The sequence below is a fragment of the Xylona heveae genome, assembly GCF_001619985.1.
Source record: "Xylona heveae TC161 unplaced genomic scaffold L228scaffold_6, whole genome shotgun sequence".
NCBI classification, from domain to species: Eukaryota; Fungi; Ascomycota; class Xylonomycetes; order Xylonales; family Xylonaceae; genus Xylona; species Xylona heveae.
The window spans coordinates 26,454-42,159 of NW_017264198.1; the positions used below are offsets into that span (position 1 = coordinate 26,454).

Here is a 15,706-nt window from a genome sequence, read left to right on the forward strand (position 1 = left end):
GTACTTGCTCCGAAAATAGGATCTATTTATTTTTTCCCGGATCAGTGCTTGTCTTTCAAGAATAACGCGTGATTCTCCGCTAGAAGAATTTCTTTTTTTTTTTTGATTTTCCCTTTCCGTTTATTTTTTATACTTCTACTCTAGCAAACGTTTTGATATGATATTATTTCTCGCTTAGAATGATGATATCCTATGACAAGTATTCTACAACAAATACTCCCAATAGCTAATCAATGGCACATTTCATTAAGTGGATGACCTTGTGTCTAATCAAGCCGGTTCTCTTGTCGTTTCCTTGGCCGCACCTTTGTAGTAGTTGCTGCATTACACTTGCCTCAACTCTGTACATACCTCAGGTACCTTACCTATTATTATTCGCTTGCAAGTACCTTCGCACCCTTTCCATCACATTCAATGGGCCCATGGGGAAGAGTCAACAAAGATATTCACACCAAGTTAAACCAACCTCCACAAGACAGATGAGGTCACCATTCTTTGCTGTGATGCTTTAGCTTAACCAAGTTATCTGATGTAAGTACCGCCATGACAGAACCCTTTCTCCATAATGTGCAACGGGCAGTAATTATCTTGAACGCATAAGCCGATAGTCTGAGTAGTCTTACTTGAGCTTGGTAGTAATGGTTCTATCGAATCGATCACAATAAAGACGGATCGCAGATATGGTCACGTTGTATCCTCGGCGTCTAAATGCTTGGGGTGATTGAGGATGAAGCTGCATAAGTTGCTTTTTTCCTGGATGTGATTCGTCCGACCGAGCCGTGGACGCGCAAAGGGACCAATGGAATTCGCGCTCGGTCGGCGCTTTGTCGAGCCTTTCAGCCCCCTTCATGCATCAACCAATTTCACCCCTCCCGCTCCAACGACTAAGTTGGTGAATTATCTTGCCCAAGTCAAGCTATTGTAAACTGGGAGGTAACAGACTGAAGCGGATGAATTGAAGGATAGTAGGACAAGCGCCAATTGTTGACGACTCTCAAAATACGCTTCATGTCAACGATAATGCATATCTCTTGGTAAGTCAGGGAAACAGCTCTCAGTAATAAAAGAGGTTTCGGGAGGGGTCTATCGGTTGTGTTGGGCCTACCTTAGGTAGGTAGCTCGTACTCCGTACTGGACCTGGCTTTTCTATTCAAGCCGCACCGACAAAAAAAGCGTCCAAAACTCCGAGTCTTTTAGTTCCGGCTAAGATACCTTAACTTTGGCATGAGAGACTGTTGTCGTTAGTTTGACGGGACGAGGTCGCCAGCGCCATGAACCATGGCTCGGTTCACTATGATCGACTGACCCCTTCGTCCCGCCGCTCCATTGCTCTTTGAGCGCGAGATATGAACCCTTCGCCTGGCCTCAATTGCTGAACCAAAAACTATCAGATGCCGGGCAACCTTTTTTGTATTTAGAGTCAATTTACATTCTCTGGCTATTACCCTTATCCTTTTTTGTCTTGAAATTCTTCTTTGATCTTTACCAGCATGAGGTACTCCATTTCTCATAAAATAATTCATTGAAACCCATCCACACCCGCTCTAGATACCCCCAGACAAGGCCAATCGGCTGGTCATTCTGCTGTGCCAGACGCTCGTCATCTGGGGTCCCTTTCTTTGCCTCGCGCCCCTTCAACCATCAACCTACCCCAGTCGCTCTACCAGGCCGTGCCGTGCTGTGCCAAAAGAAGCATTCCTCTTTCAGCGCTGTCTCGTCTCCTCGTTCAGGCACCCAATCCTCTCCGTCACTCCCTCGCTCGTCGATCGCCCACTTTCGGGCTCGTTCGGTAGTAACAACGTGTCGCGTCTACCACCGGGCAAGGACGGTGTCGGCTGGTCAGCTGTTGAAGAGCAGGCTCTCTTCTTCTTCCCTCGAGGACCGAGCAGATCTGGCGGACAGTAAATCATTCTCCTGGTCGACCTGTCAAGGTCGCATTCGCGGCTCGGAGCTGGTCCCCGAGCCACAATAATCACAACGACCTCGACCACGACACTATTTCTCCACAATGGCCATGGCCATGAATCCGCCGATAATGCCTTCGCCTAATACGCTCACGTCGGCATTCTCTCCATACACAGACTCTCCAAGCTCACCTGCCCCGGCAAGATCGCCGCGGTTCTCCAACATGTAAGCTTCGCCATGAACATTATATATGCAATCGTCACAGGCTCGAATTGCGACTGATCAAGTGTGACGAGACGCAGGTCAAATCATCAAGGTAGTTCGCTGAACCCAAATGCCTCTTCCAAAAGGGTATCGGACTCTAGTGATCTTGCCGGGCCATCGCCCAGCACGTCAAATGGCACCGAGGTTACTGAAATTGACGACTTGGTTGTGGAGGCGGAGCAACCTGAGCCGCCTTTGCCAGAAGCAAAAGAGCCCCCAACCACCGAAGCGCCGCAAGCTGGCCTCACGGTATGCCCGATAGCAATTACACCTGACCTATCTGGAGACTAATCATGCGTAGATTAAAACAGACGATGCCGTAACAGGTCGACCAAGATCGGACTCGGATGAACCGCCGCAATCCGTCATACATGCGCCGCCAGGTTTTGGCCAATTCGTAAGTAAACCGTGGACTTTATGTAATTTCTGCGACAGATGCTGAAAAGACGCTCGTACATATAAAGATTGAGAAAAAGTCTCCCCCACGACCGTCTCGTTCAACGCCTTCGCCATCTCAACGATCGGATATCACCGTAAAATCCCCCATGGATCAGAAGAACGGTGAACAGGTCCGTCCTATTGATACAAAACAGCCAGTGGACAATGGCAGCTCACGCGTGTTCAAGAAACGCGCCGCTAGTCCTCTTTCGCCGCCGCCAATATCAACCGCCATTGCGCCTGTTCACTTTTCCTCTGATCGTGCCACACCAAGGGCGCAAACAAGGCAAGAAGCCGAAGAATTGGAGCAAGAGAAGCCTTGGCGCCAACGGTCATTGAGTTTAGAAGGTCGGTGTAATACCAGTCTGCCAAGATTACTTAGTACGTGTTGTAGCTCACGCTTGTACAGATATCCCAGAAGCACAGGATGGAGATCATGGCCCGGAAGAGGAACTCACAGAGGACGAAGATGACACAGTCCAGCATCGGATGCTTCCCCCTTTTCATGAGGCCGAGGACGAAGTTGCCGCCTTGAAGACCGCTCTAGGAGAATGCTGGACGTTGTGCAATACTTTGGCTGGGCTAAGTTCAATCCACCGCCAGCGCCTCTTTAATTGGGAGGTTAAAGGTGTTGTACAAGAACAAGCTTGGAAGTGCTGTTGGCAGCTCTGCCAAAAACTTTACGAAACTCGAGACGAGGACTACAGCAGCCAAGTCCGGCCAACGTTAGACTTGTGTCGAGAATTTTGTCAAGCGCTATTTGAAGTACGGCAGCGTGATGACGATGTTGCCGACTCGGTCCTTCGGGTCAGCTTCGAGCTAAACAATCATCTCTACAATACTCATGACCGGAATCTGCCAGAAGCTTTCCGTGAGCGCACTCTTGATTTCTACATAACACTCTGCCATCGACTCATGAAACAGAGAACTCAGCTGGCAGAGGAGACAGATTCTCTCTTACGAGCGTGTTGGTCACTGGCGGAGATGCTGTTCAGTATCCGTCAGAATAAGCGCGAAGGAAAAGAAGCGGATGAAGAACTCCTTGGTTCTGCCGTACAAGCTTGTTGGGAGTTGTGTGACATCTTTCGTGAAGGATGGACACAAGTTCGCCCCGAAAGAGGAACTCCCAGGCCAAGTCAAACAACGTTTACCCAAGTTTACAATCAAGTCAAAGAGAGGGAACCAGAGCTATCCTCGATTAATGAGTCAACCATACCTTTTATGAACCCGGAAACTCCTACAACAATTTTTGAGGACACAAATTTATCGCCCGATGAAGCTCCCGTTCCGAATATTCTTGTCCTTGGCCCAGATAGCGTGAGTTCCGGAAGCATTGGTCGGCGCAATCATTGGTCTTCCAATGCATCAACACTCTCTGGACAATCGACTTCTTCTACAGCGACGGCGACAGCTGCGCAACCCGAAGATCCTAATCTTATGCGGCTAAAACTCCTCATTCTCAAAGCAGCACAAAACGCAGGCTTTCAGCGTAGCGGCTCGCAACCTCAATCGCTCTCGGCATTTGTCAAGTCCCTTCCCTCCAACTCTTTTGGCAGCAATGCATGGGAGACTCAGCTACTCGATAGTTACAAAAAGTTGGTTCTGACCGACCCCGCTTTTCGAGGAGCGTCGGTACCGCTTCCCTCAGCACGTGTAATGGCCGCTGACGTTGCCCGAGCTGTTGCGTGGATGGGCCGTAGCGGCCAGTACGCGTGGTTGAATGATCTTTTCCGGCTTGTCTTTGGTTTCCACGTCGATGAAGCTGAAACTCGTCGAGGTGTCTCCTTTCAAACCTGAGCGAAACAATTCAATTTTCATCGAACCGCCATATTTGTTGGTATAATAAACGGGGCTTTGCAAATGGTGGACCCGATTAACGATTCTCCACCAAGACTCGCCCAAGACGCATTTCCTGGAGCAGGATCCTTCAAGGAATGCAACAGCTATGAACGGCTTTCAAATCTCCACATTTTGTCCTTCCATGTCTTTTCTCGTCCATTTATGCATCACGATGCCCACAATCTTAACAGTGCATTCGGTCATTTCTGCCTCACCCTTTTTATCCAAAGCTAAATTCTTTTGAAATATTTTGCTTGTCAGCTGGTGATACCATAAGCATCGGAGGTTATTTATTTTTGGGACCAAGATACTGATACTTTTATCTTTCCTTTCAACAATGCATTATACAATTTTTGGGCTTTCTTTTAAATCAATCGCGTCAAACCGTTCCGTCATCTCAAAGCTGCCAGTGGTGATGCCCCAAAAGAAGAAATGAAGGGTATTGACCAGGGATTGATAAAACAATGAGTGTTCAAGAGCTCTTCTCGGTGCTTCGACTAAAACTGCTTCTATTCCGGTTAATTATCGCTAAGGGAGGGTTCGAAAGCCACCCAAGGCATAAGCGAACGTTGCTTTGACCTGTCGCTCTGTCGCTTTGTCGCTACGTCTGACTCGGCTGACTACCTGAAGCCGCTTAACCATTTCTAGCTTTCTTACCAGAATCACCAAGAAATATTTTGTGCGAGATATCCTAGCTTTTGTGTACCGATATATGCGAGGGACAACAAGGTAGAAATTTTCTTGTTGTGCTACTGGATCAAATGTGTCAAAGCAGCTGATCCTACAAAGATCCTTGAAGAGAATGAGCACATTTGAGCATATTAAGGTGGAGTCCTGCCGACCTTGCACGTGGTGCTCGGTGCTTGATTGGCGCTTGGGCGTCGGCGATAACCAATGCCGATGCAACATCTTATATCGAGGACCACCAAGTCTCTATAAACATACCAAGATGTGCTTGCATTCTTCTGCTCCACGCACTGATCAGACGCGGGAAGTGAATGTGGACATTTACGCCATGTGTGGGTCAGCAGCTGGGTTTTGGACAATGGCCAAGCCTTCGTGTTGCACAAGTACGGAAAATTTTGGAGACAATTATCTTGCTCATCCGGCATCTTTGGAATGCGGGCAACGCTTTGAATGGCAGCACTCAAGTATAAAGTCTATGAATCATCCTGTAGTTTCTGCCCTGCTGGGATGAAAATTGTATCAGAATTAAATCAATTGTCCATTAAAACCCACCGGTTCCTGACCATATCACGCGGTTTCTCAGTCTTGGAACAAACGCAAACGGCAGACCACAACCAGACCATTTTTGAAACCAGCATACAACTGCAAATATGATGGACATGGCCTCAAGCACAACTTCGTCCGCCATGAGTATGATGGGCACAGCAACTTCAACTGCGGCCACGGCGACCTCAACCGGGATGAAGATGAGTATGGGTGGTGGAAAATGCAAAATATCGGTTCGTTTCCTCACCGTTGTCAATATCTTCGATATCCTAACAGCTGTTTAGATGCTTTGGAATTGGTATACTATCGACAGCTGTACGGCTTGACCGTTTATTCAATTGTGGGGACAGTAGTTCTCTTACTAAATTCATATAGGCTTCCTTGCCCGGTCTTGGCATATTACCAGCCATGGAATGTTTGCAGGCTCCTGTATAGGAGTAGTTCTCCTTGTCATGTGCCTAGAGCTTCTTCGACGCGCGAGCCGTGAATATGACAAGTATCTGTCCGGGCGTCCCACTTTCTCGCACTTAGCTGGCAGTCCTCCTGCATCACCTGCTCAAAATGCACCAAACAAATCCTGCGACCATTCTTCCCGATCAATGAACACCCTTCCCATGAGACGACGAGGGCCTACCATATTGCAGCACCTTATTCGCTCTTTCTTGCACATGGTAACCTTTGCTGTGGCATACTTTGTCATGCTTCTTGCAATGTATTACAACGGATACATTATTATTTGCATCTTCATTGGCGCTTTCCTCGGATTTTTTACGTTTGGCTACGAGCGTCCAGAGGAGAATAAAAGCAAGTAAGTTGATCATTCTGCTCGGGCCTTGTATGTTAGTTGATGGAGACCTGACGTGGGGCAATTAGTGATGCATGCGCGACGACTGTTTGCTGTGGCTGAGACGTGAAATCCTCGGCTGTTCAACGATGCATGACTCCCAGCGCCGCAGAGGCTGGGAGATCCTTTCGGTCGATGTGCTTTCCTTGTGTCACCGTGGCACATTCTCATTCGATGCGACATACACTCAGCTTTCTCCTAATTCTTATACATGGACAGGAAAGGATGAACTATCAGCCTCTGTTTTATTGGCTGATGTTTGAAAATATTACGAATCTCAATGATGCTAGAATATCGTCCTTTGATATTTCCTCTACTATAGGAAGAGTCACCGCTGTGCTCTGTCCCATGATATAATGAAACATGGATAAGACTGGAAGAGCGAATAATACTTCATGCTACTAAGCTATGTCAATATTTGTTATCGGTACGATACTGTATATATTCAACATGATTTGTTTCCTTTCCTCCACTCAATATATGCGTTTGAATCTTCAAACGATTGACTCTAAATCATGTGTCGTCCACCTCGTCTAAACAAAAAGCAAGTTTATTTCAATGATTCAACGGTCGAGCGTAGCACTTCTCTTCCTCAATCCTTGAACAACGAAGAAGGAATCAATAACACAGATACCTGAAATTAATATTATGGGCTGCCTATAATTGGGAGATTTAACTTTCTTCTCTCCTCTACTTGAATCTTTCGCACCATTCGCTTTCCCGTCCGTTCTTGGGCCTCTGGTGTCAGAGCAAAAACTATCCTCGGTTAGTGAGATCCCCGTCCTCTTCCCATATACCTTCGAAAAACCTTTGCTGAAGATTTTGGATACAGGTATACATGAGCTCATGCTCAGCATGGTGTTGTGTTCCAAGGATTTTTCAAAGTCCCGCCATGCCAAAATAGAGCTGTGTTCCCTCGTCACTCCAATCACACTCGTCTACCAACTTTTCGATTTCATTGTGGATTCGATTGTTTCGGGTTGCATATTGCATTATCTCGTAAAGAAATTGTTTTCGAGGAATGTATAGCTTGGCTGCGGCAGTAACAAGGGCCTTGGTCCAAGGAGTCCTCGTGTTATCGGATTCCTCCCTCTCGTCATCGAGTCTTTTCTGGACATCTAGCCACGAAAAGTTGCTATAGAGGCGGAAAAGGTTGCGTACGTCGGCATCCGATCGGTAGATAGTCTCCATATTGTGCCAAAATTCTTTCTTCCATCATTTGGAAGATGGGTTGGCACATAGTTGCACAAAGACCCTCTGCCCCATGTGCCTCGTCCCATTATGAGTGGAGCATATCCTCGTCGATACGCAGCTCATGTTCTAAAGCAGCGCGTTCTTGCCGTTTTATTCTGCCTCTCACTAGCTTTGGCAGCTCGCCTTTGAATTTTTGAGGAACGTAGCAAGTCTCGGAGTTATGCCTCTGTTCTGTTTCATCTTGTTTGTTGACCGGACTCTTTCCTGGTGTCTCTTCCTGCTCAAGGGGCCCCTCGGGCTAGCGAGACATTCGAGTAATTTTCAATACTTTACGGTTAATCGAACGCGTGGAATCGGGAGCGTTGTTTAGTTGGTGCTTTCTTGGAGCTGAAATTTGCAACCTGAAGGAGTATTCTCGGGGCCATCTTGGTAACCGGGAATCCCTTTATGGGGAAGGCACGACTTTGAACTGCCTGAGAGTTCTGTCTACTAGTACTTGTATTTATTTCTTTCTCGTGAATCCATGGATTATCAAATTATATATACCATCTCTAGGGAGACACCACTCTGCAGTGACGCCGCCTATTAGAACCTTGTGAATCCTGCCGTGTTAATGCTTGAGATACCGCTATGTAACAAAGGACAAACAAATTCAATGCAAAATGTTTTGTAGGAGAGTCTCCTCTGCATCTAAATCCGGTTGAGCACTTCTCAAATAAAATTTAATTTACTAATTTGTTCTAGTTATGACTACTTACCTACCTAGGTTGACTATTGAAGGCGCTCCGGGACTCTGGGGCGGAGAGAATTTGAAGAGAAAAATTCTTCATTGGTAAACGCCAAGCAGTTGCGAACAAAAAGATTCAATTGTAGGAGTATAACAATGCAATGAGGACATACATCCTTGACGGGATCAGAATATAGAAGTTCTGCGTCAGTGGTTTCGCCATAACGGGGACAGTGACGTTATGCATCACCCAATCAAAACATTCCGACTTCCGCGATGAATTGCGTCTCTTCTTCCGCTGTAAAATCTTACGGTCACTCTGCTCCAACCACAACACACCTCGTATTCTCTGCTTAAGTCTCACACCGGAGACTTTTAAATCTTGCGTTACTATTGGATCAGATCAATTCAATCCAACGAAATCAAATCGCCTTTTCCCAAAGCACATCATGAGCAGGGAGAGGCCTCTGCGCGGCAGCTGTTCCTGCGGAAGAAACCAATACATAGTCGAAGTACCCGAAGACTCGACTGAACGAGCTCAAGTTTTCTTCGATCGAGGAAGTGGCAGCCGTAAGTTCCAATTACCCGGTTTATTCAAGGGAGCTTCGTTCTGCGCAATAATGCAGATGTTCAGCAAGAACCTGTGCTAACGTTTGGGGCGAAACCTCAGGGCGGCATCTAGCTACGCCTCTCAGCGCATGGCTGCGTGTGCCTCTGGATTGGTACCGCAGCAGCACGTATGCCTTTTTCAATGACGAATCCCACGCGACGATTCGTCGCGTCTTCACACCGGCCGCGTCGCCATCGACGAAACGGCAGTTTTGCGGCTACTGCGGAACACCGTTGAGCTACTGGACCGAGTCGCCGCACTCAGAAGCCGATTTTATTTCGCTGACCTTGGGCTCCCTACTGGGCGAAGACCTACTTGAGCTCGAAGAACTGGGCTTGCTTCCGCCCGAGGCGGTTGACGACGCGCTCACAGAGAAGGAGCAGATTGAGGCGCGCCGGGAGTCGGACGAGAGCAAAAACGACTCGCAGCTCACGCGGCAGCGACAGACACTGGAGGATGAGGCGGAGGTGGAAACGGAAGAGGAAGACGCCGAGGAGGAGAAGGAAGGGGCTTTGGGACAGCAGCTGTCTCGCGTGTTTGGCACCGATGATGGCTTTTTCGATCACCTCCCGTGGTTCGAATCACTGATTGATGGAAGCAAGCTGGGCAGATTGAGTAGAAGGTCGGCCGGGCAATCGCAGTCTCAAGATGGCAATGTGCGCGTGGAGTGGGAAATTGCAGAGTGGAATGGCGGGGAGGACGAGGAGGACGATGACGATGGTGATGAAGCATCCGCGCAGAAGAGCAATCCTGGCAAGAGAAAGCTAGTCGAGATTGAAGAAGAGGATGACGGGGAGACGGGTCACCAGCGGAGTGTGGCTATGAGGGAGAGTCGAGATGTCTAATTACGATCTTGCCCTTTTTTTGCGCTGACGGAAAGCCTCCAAAAGAGGGGGGAAATAACAGTGCATTGTATGCAGCGGTAGCATTTTGTCTTTGTACTTCATCTATTTACACCAGACAGCAAAGAGTGATCTTTTTAAGCGGATGCAGTACATTTACAACCAAGAAATACCATAAGGCAAGAAGATTCATTGTATATCATGCAAGTGGCCAGACTTTGAAGGGAAAGCGTCCCCTTTTGATCTTTTTTTTTTTCATGTATGGAAAACAATAGTCCAAGTGGAGATCAATCGTTTTTAATTATTGTCTGAGTGTAATCATCGCTGAAGAGCATTTCCAGTACAAATGGAACACATTTATCATCAAATTATTTTTCTTATATATTTCTTAATCTTCTGATACTATGGCTTGTGTTACTGGTCATTTCTAAGTGCCACTAGGATAAACGGGCGCGGGGATTTTGAGATTTCCAGTAGAACGCACATGGTAGTCTGGCCAATTTCTCTTTAGTAGTAAAATCAATGAAACGCCCAAGGAAAAGCAAATCGTAGTGGGAAATTTAAAAGGAAAAGAAGAATCAGTGCCAAATGATTAAAGGAAGTGGCCGTAAAGAAGCCACCAAATCTTGAAATTAACCCAAGGGAGCATGTCAAATAGTCGATCGAGTGCATCTTGGAAGAAAAACATTGTGTTTTCTCTAATCTCAAAGGTGTTCAATGGTAGACTTATCCGATGAAGACAACAAAAGTCTGAGGAAAAAAAGTACACACCATAGAGAAAGCAGGTGTGGAAATAAAGAAGAAGAAGAGGAAGAGGAAGAGGAAGAAGTTCACTGTCTCTGGTGCCATCATGGCTGTACCGCAATGCCATATTGAAAAGAAAGCGAGGGAGATAGTATTGGATTACATCTCCTGAAACTGCCTACCATTCGAATTCACCTTGCGCCTTGTGGAAGACATATCTAAAAAGCATTAGAGTTGATCCCAGGTGATACTGAACGGCACTTACTCTCTGTTCCCCGTGGTCAAAACACCGTCTTTCAAGGTGCACTTCCACTTATTCTTCACCCGTTGGACCTTGTCATAAGTGCAAAGCATAATCTGCCCGATAGATTCGTCCTCGTCGTCTTCTTCTGCAATATTATCATCCGAGTCATCCAGTTCGGAATTGATTGCGTCCTCATCGAAATCCTCGCCCTTGATACCATCGTCGGAATCATCACCTCCGTCAAGCTGCGGAATTTTTGGCTCATTTGCATCTATTGAAAGCTCGGAGACCGCCGGTAAAAGTTCACGGGGATCGGAGCTCTGAAACTGAGCAGATCTGGCACGCAGTCCGCTCCGGGATCTGCTTGTTGCTGATTTTTTGGTGCCACGCTTTCGTCTGCTAATCGTTGATACTCGTTCGCTCAGAGGAAGCATCAGACCGCCACCTTCCATCCGTTGACCCATATCCTCAATTTGACGTCGAATCATTCGATCGATTGCCACTGTGCCCAGCTGTTCATGCTGACCAAGCGCATTTCTCCGCATAACAATGGCGTTCCACTCTTCCATGGCATCATCAGCCCCATCTGTCTGCGCACCACCCAAGCCATTTCTCTGCTGTTGCTGAGGTTGCTGAGGCTGCGGCGTTTGATATTGTTGTGGCACATGAGTCGGCATTGGCTGACCGGGAAGCTGCAGCCCTTGAGAGCGTTGCTGACCAGGCAGAGCTATCCCGGACTGCAGAGCACCAATCTGACGGCTAGCTTGGTCACCGAACTGCTGCTGCATCAAGGTTGCCGCCCTTTGCTGGGCGGCCTGGGCATTGATCCCGGCAGCAGTTATCCCATTGGCCTGAGGCAGAACTGGAGCACCGGATTCCAACCCCGGCTCGGTTTTAATAGTCGGTTCCGCTCCACTGGGTGGAAGAGTGGTAGGAGCCTGCGTAGGAGTGACAACCCCCGGTTGCGTGATGGGTGTTCTGGAAGCATTCGATGGTACGGTAGGTGTGTTGGCAAGTGGGGGTGCTACCGGTGCCGGATCCCATGGAAAAGCAGCAACATTTAGGGAGGAAAGCTTCCGCTGCCAGACCTGTTATAAAAAGCAATGAGAAATATTAGCGTTTCGTGTCAATTTTGATTTTGTGAAGAATTCCTGTGAACGAAACAAAAACAATAATAGCTGACAAAAATCCAGAGCATATCACGTGATTAGCTGGAGTTGCGGCTGTTTGCGCCGAAAAAGGAAAGTGCGAGGAAATGTGGTCCAATCGGAAATGACAGTCCGATGATTAGGGAGCTACCCAAAGCGGCGAGGCAGAGCGAGCCAATTGAAAGCAGCAAAGCTGGTATAAAAAGACACTCAAAGAGCCCACCACTCTGTCGCCCCAAAAGCAGGCCAGGCCCCCGCTCTCCCGAGTGCTCTCAGGCGAACCACGGATTTGGTCAATCCCAAGATGTTTTGAAGGCAGCTCCATCAGGTCGGCGTACTTTTTTTTTGAAAGCTCAAGACGCGGGAAAATGAATGCCGCAAAGAAAACAAGAAAGAAAAATTCAAACGGAAAATAAGAAAAAGAGGAGGCCAGAACGATCGCCTTCCATGAACTTGGGAGTCAAATGGAGCTTGAAGTGGCAAGGGCGCAACTGATCATGACCACAGACTCACCTCTCTCAAGTCTTCGAGCGTCTGCTGGTCGACACCACCCTCTTCAAAGTCGACCTGCGAGGCCTCTATGACATCCTGGATGATGCGACTATAAACCGTTCCCTAGGATGGCCGCGAAGTCAGTGACATTCGTCATTCGCCAGCATGCCTCGACTGCCCACTCTCGGAATGAGGAAGACGGAGGATAACCAACCACTAGCTGGTTCGACATCTTTTCGTCTGAAATTTGGCTATGATTAGGGGCGATGGTTGATGATGGTTGATAATGACGTGTTTCCCGGATGACAGGTGCGATGGTGAGTCTCGTGCGCGATCGATTGAGAGGACCAATACGTGGTTTCGCGTGTAGCAGATCCACTGTCACTTGCTCTCCACTGGGGTATTCTTTCGCACCTATCTCGATTGATGCAATGTAGAAATCCACGTAGATTGAGGTCTTTTGACTAAGAAGTCACTTAGATCTTGATAAATGATGAGTTGAAATCAAGCCTCTAATCACCCACGTTCTTGTGCTACACTGATCGCCGGTCGCCCTGGGGTAAAGGTGGGTTGTAACGGTGAAATGCTGCCTCACCCAAGAGGTGTCAGCTCCGTCATTCGCTTAAGCCTCTCGCCTGACTCAGCCAACCTCCTTCACTCCAATCCTCCCCCCAAGCCAACAAGTATATCTTTCGCTCAATTAGAATGTCTTAGCTAGAGCTGGAGACGACCTAATACAATATTCAACTTCTTCCCTTTGAGAACAAGTAATCTATTCAGAGTCGTGTCTGTGAAATGCAATATTAAAGCCTAATACACAGAGGCTGAGAATTGTCCGAAGCTTCGATATGTACAATGCTAATTATAAAATGCTTTCGCTCATCCTCACCTTCACAAGCTTTGACCAGTGAATGAATTAAGAGAATGGAAATTAAAAGGAAAAAAAAAAAAAAGAAAAGGAAAAGCTAAAAGTTCGTTACAGCATAACACAATCATAACACAGTAATAGCCTACACCGAAAACCATCAATGCCTCTTATGGCCCCTGGGTATCATTGAACCAATCCCGACTGCGCCGACCAAGCAAGAACAGAAGACGAATCAAATCAACGAGGAGATCATGTTGATTACCGAATCGTCATCTGCTTAACCATGTCGGCTCCTTTCCGTCCAAGATTGGACTCACGAGCAGCAGAGGTGGAAGCAGGCTTCTTCTCGAACAACTTCCAGAATTTCAAGCTCTCGTCGGCCGCTGGGAAAATCAGTTAGCTTGGGAAGAGCCAAACGACCATGTTGGAAAAGTATAACTTACCAGCCGTAGCAAGCATCTGACCATCCGGGCTCAGACAGCTGTGCAAGACACGAGTCTCGTGAGCCGGAATCTCAATGTTGCGTACCAAAGAAGGGTAGCTCCAGATGCTGAGCGAGTTGTCGGGAAAGCCGCTGGAGCTAACAATCTCGCGGTAGTGGGGGCTCCAGCGAAGGCTGGTAACTTGAGAGCCAGTATCAATGCTGTTGGTGCGTGCGCCAGTGGTGGTGTTCCAAAAGTGAATGTGGCGATCAAACGAGCCACCGCCAGTAGCAAGGAGGTTGTGCTGCCACGGGCACCAGCTGAGAGCCTTGACGGCGGCGCGGTGGTTGGTCTTAGTGAACTTGGGAGCAGCAAGAGAGCGGGCATCCCAGATAGAGACGAGATTGTCATTTCCGCCAGTGGCAAGCTGTGCGCCGTCGGGTCTCCACTCCAAGCCGCACACTTCAGAAGTGTGGGATACGAGTTCGGCAACCTTGTGCTCGGCGATGCGAACATCGTGGTTGAAGACAAGGCCGCTGCGGGAACCCGTCGAGAGGAGGTGCTTGGACCAGCCCATGACGCCGACACGTGAATCATGTCCATACATGCTTCGAAGCTTAGTGCCTTCTTCCACATCCCAAATCTGAACCTCTCCAGTTCCGAGACCAACGCTGACGTAGGCACCGTCACCGCTCCATCTCACACTGCTGACGTAGGTGTCAGGGCTCGTCTCAAGAAGAGAGTTGACTGAGCCGGTCTCAGCAGACCACACGTATACGTTACGCTCAAGTCCAATCGCGACTTGGTTGCCGGAGCTCCAGTCGAGGAGATTCAGGTAGTAGTCGTCAACCAGACCGGGCGCATCGAGAACACGTTCCGGTGCAGTCATGACGCGTCGGCGGAACTGGGCCGAAGAGCCAGCTGGCTTGAGAGGACGATTGTATTGAGAACGCAAGTCAATGGGCTTCGAGCTTTCCGGGGGAGCAGGCTTGAATGCAAGGATTCGAGTGTTAAGAGAGACGCCACATGCAGAGGCAAGAGATGATTCGTAGGCAAGCGCATCAGGGCCTGGGCGGCTATAGGTGCTGGGACGCTCCTCATCGTCATCCAAATTCAAGTTCTCCAGAGCGCTGGTAGCATCATCCTCTGAAACTCGGCCGCCAATGCTGAATGCACTTGCCGAGTTTGCGAGGATAGTAGAACCGTCAGCACTGCTCGTCTTGGAGCGACGCTCTTCCATATCCACCTTTGCGACGCCGACGTTGGACACAGCTTCGCTTGCTGTTCTGTTTGGAATGAAACGATCAGCGGCGTTGTGCGCAACACGAATCGTAGTCTTTCCGGTCCGCTGTCTGGAGACACCCTCTTTCCGGGTACGCTCCCTGGAAACAACTGGCTTTGCAGTAGGCCCGGTTCCAGTCAATGTCCAGTCCGAAACGCCCAGCTCGAGCCGTCTCGGCGAGATGGCAGGTCGGGCGATGTTCGATTTGGGGGAGCTCTGGTATGAAGGACGCGACACAGAGCGAGCGAAGTGGGAGGTGAGGTTGCCTCCATAGACTGAGGTAGCGCGGGTGTTCTCAGAGCATTGTCTGGGAGGAGTGAATGGAGAGTCATTGGCCAAGTTTGAGGTAATGCCTGTGGTACGTGCTCTTGGAGATGGGGTAAGGGGCATGCGGCCGCCAGCGGTCCGAGTAGAGAAAATGCCGTGATGGCTCTTGAGGGGAGTAGAAACTGAAACAGCTGCCATGATGTGATTTTTGTGCTGAATATAGATCGAATAGACAAGCTAATGTTTCGATCGTTGACCTGTAAGTAGAAAGACAGGATTCGTCTTTCAAGTTAGTAACGTTGTCGATTAACCAACTCTAGTTGTCGAGAGGTTGTTGCTGTAA

At 48.4% G+C, this 15,706-nt stretch overlaps 7 protein-coding genes across 7 annotated transcripts; 4 read left to right on the forward strand and 3 right to left on the reverse strand.

Moving 5' to 3' along the window:
• The first annotated feature begins 107 nt into the window (after positions 1-107).
• On the forward strand, positions 108-563 carry L228DRAFT_143727 (hypothetical protein). The gene has a single exon (XM_018329205.1). The coding sequence runs from the start codon at positions 234-236 to the stop codon at positions 510-512; it is 279 nt and encodes a 92-aa protein (XP_018187509.1). The 5' UTR covers positions 108-233; the 3' UTR covers positions 513-563.
• Positions 564-2,008: 1,445 nt separating this feature from the next.
• L228DRAFT_268463 (hypothetical protein) lies at positions 2,009-4,404 on the forward strand (the record flags this gene model as incomplete). Its single annotated transcript, XM_018335139.1, has 5 exons — positions 2,009-2,130; positions 2,208-2,418; positions 2,471-2,566; positions 2,634-2,955; positions 3,017-4,404. 5 exons carry the CDS (start codon positions 2,009-2,011, stop codon positions 4,402-4,404), a joined length of 2,139 nt encoding a protein of 712 aa, XP_018187510.1.
• A 1,379-nt stretch (positions 4,405-5,783) lies between these two features.
• Positions 5,784-6,491, forward strand: L228DRAFT_238987 (Ctr-domain-containing protein; the record flags this gene model as incomplete). The annotated part of the gene is made up of 3 exons (XM_018331099.1): positions 5,784-5,912; positions 5,964-5,994; positions 6,055-6,491. 3 exons carry the CDS (start codon positions 5,784-5,786, stop codon positions 6,489-6,491), a joined length of 597 nt encoding a protein of 198 aa, XP_018187511.1.
• Positions 6,492-7,402: 911 nt separating this feature from the next.
• L228DRAFT_238988 (hypothetical protein) lies at positions 7,403-7,714 on the reverse strand (the record flags this gene model as incomplete). Its single annotated transcript, XM_018331100.1, has 1 exon — positions 7,403-7,714. One exon carries the CDS (start codon positions 7,712-7,714, stop codon positions 7,403-7,405), a length of 312 nt encoding a protein of 103 aa, XP_018187512.1.
• Positions 7,715-8,724: 1,010 nt separating this feature from the next.
• L228DRAFT_283160 (hypothetical protein) lies at positions 8,725-10,249 on the forward strand. Its single transcript, XM_018336085.1, has 2 exons — positions 8,725-9,014; positions 9,115-10,249. The coding sequence occupies exons 1-2, from the start codon at positions 8,894-8,896 to the stop codon at positions 9,897-9,899; spliced, it is 906 nt and encodes a 301-aa protein (XP_018187513.1). The 5' UTR covers positions 8,725-8,893; the 3' UTR covers positions 9,900-10,249.
• Positions 10,250-10,837: 588 nt separating this feature from the next.
• Positions 10,838-11,982, reverse strand: L228DRAFT_143814 (TFIIA-domain-containing protein). The gene has a single exon (XM_018329206.1). The coding sequence runs from the start codon at positions 11,670-11,672 to the stop codon at positions 10,902-10,904; it is 771 nt and encodes a 256-aa protein (XP_018187514.1). The 5' UTR covers positions 11,673-11,982; the 3' UTR covers positions 10,838-10,901.
• Positions 11,983-13,650: 1,668 nt separating this feature from the next.
• Positions 13,651-15,561, reverse strand: L228DRAFT_211580 (putative cell division cycle protein Cdc20; the record flags this gene model as incomplete). The annotated part of the gene is made up of 2 exons (XM_018329902.1): positions 13,651-13,775; positions 13,836-15,561. 2 exons carry the CDS (start codon positions 15,559-15,561, stop codon positions 13,651-13,653), a joined length of 1,851 nt encoding a protein of 616 aa, XP_018187515.1.
• Positions 15,562-15,706: the final 145 nt, after the last annotated feature.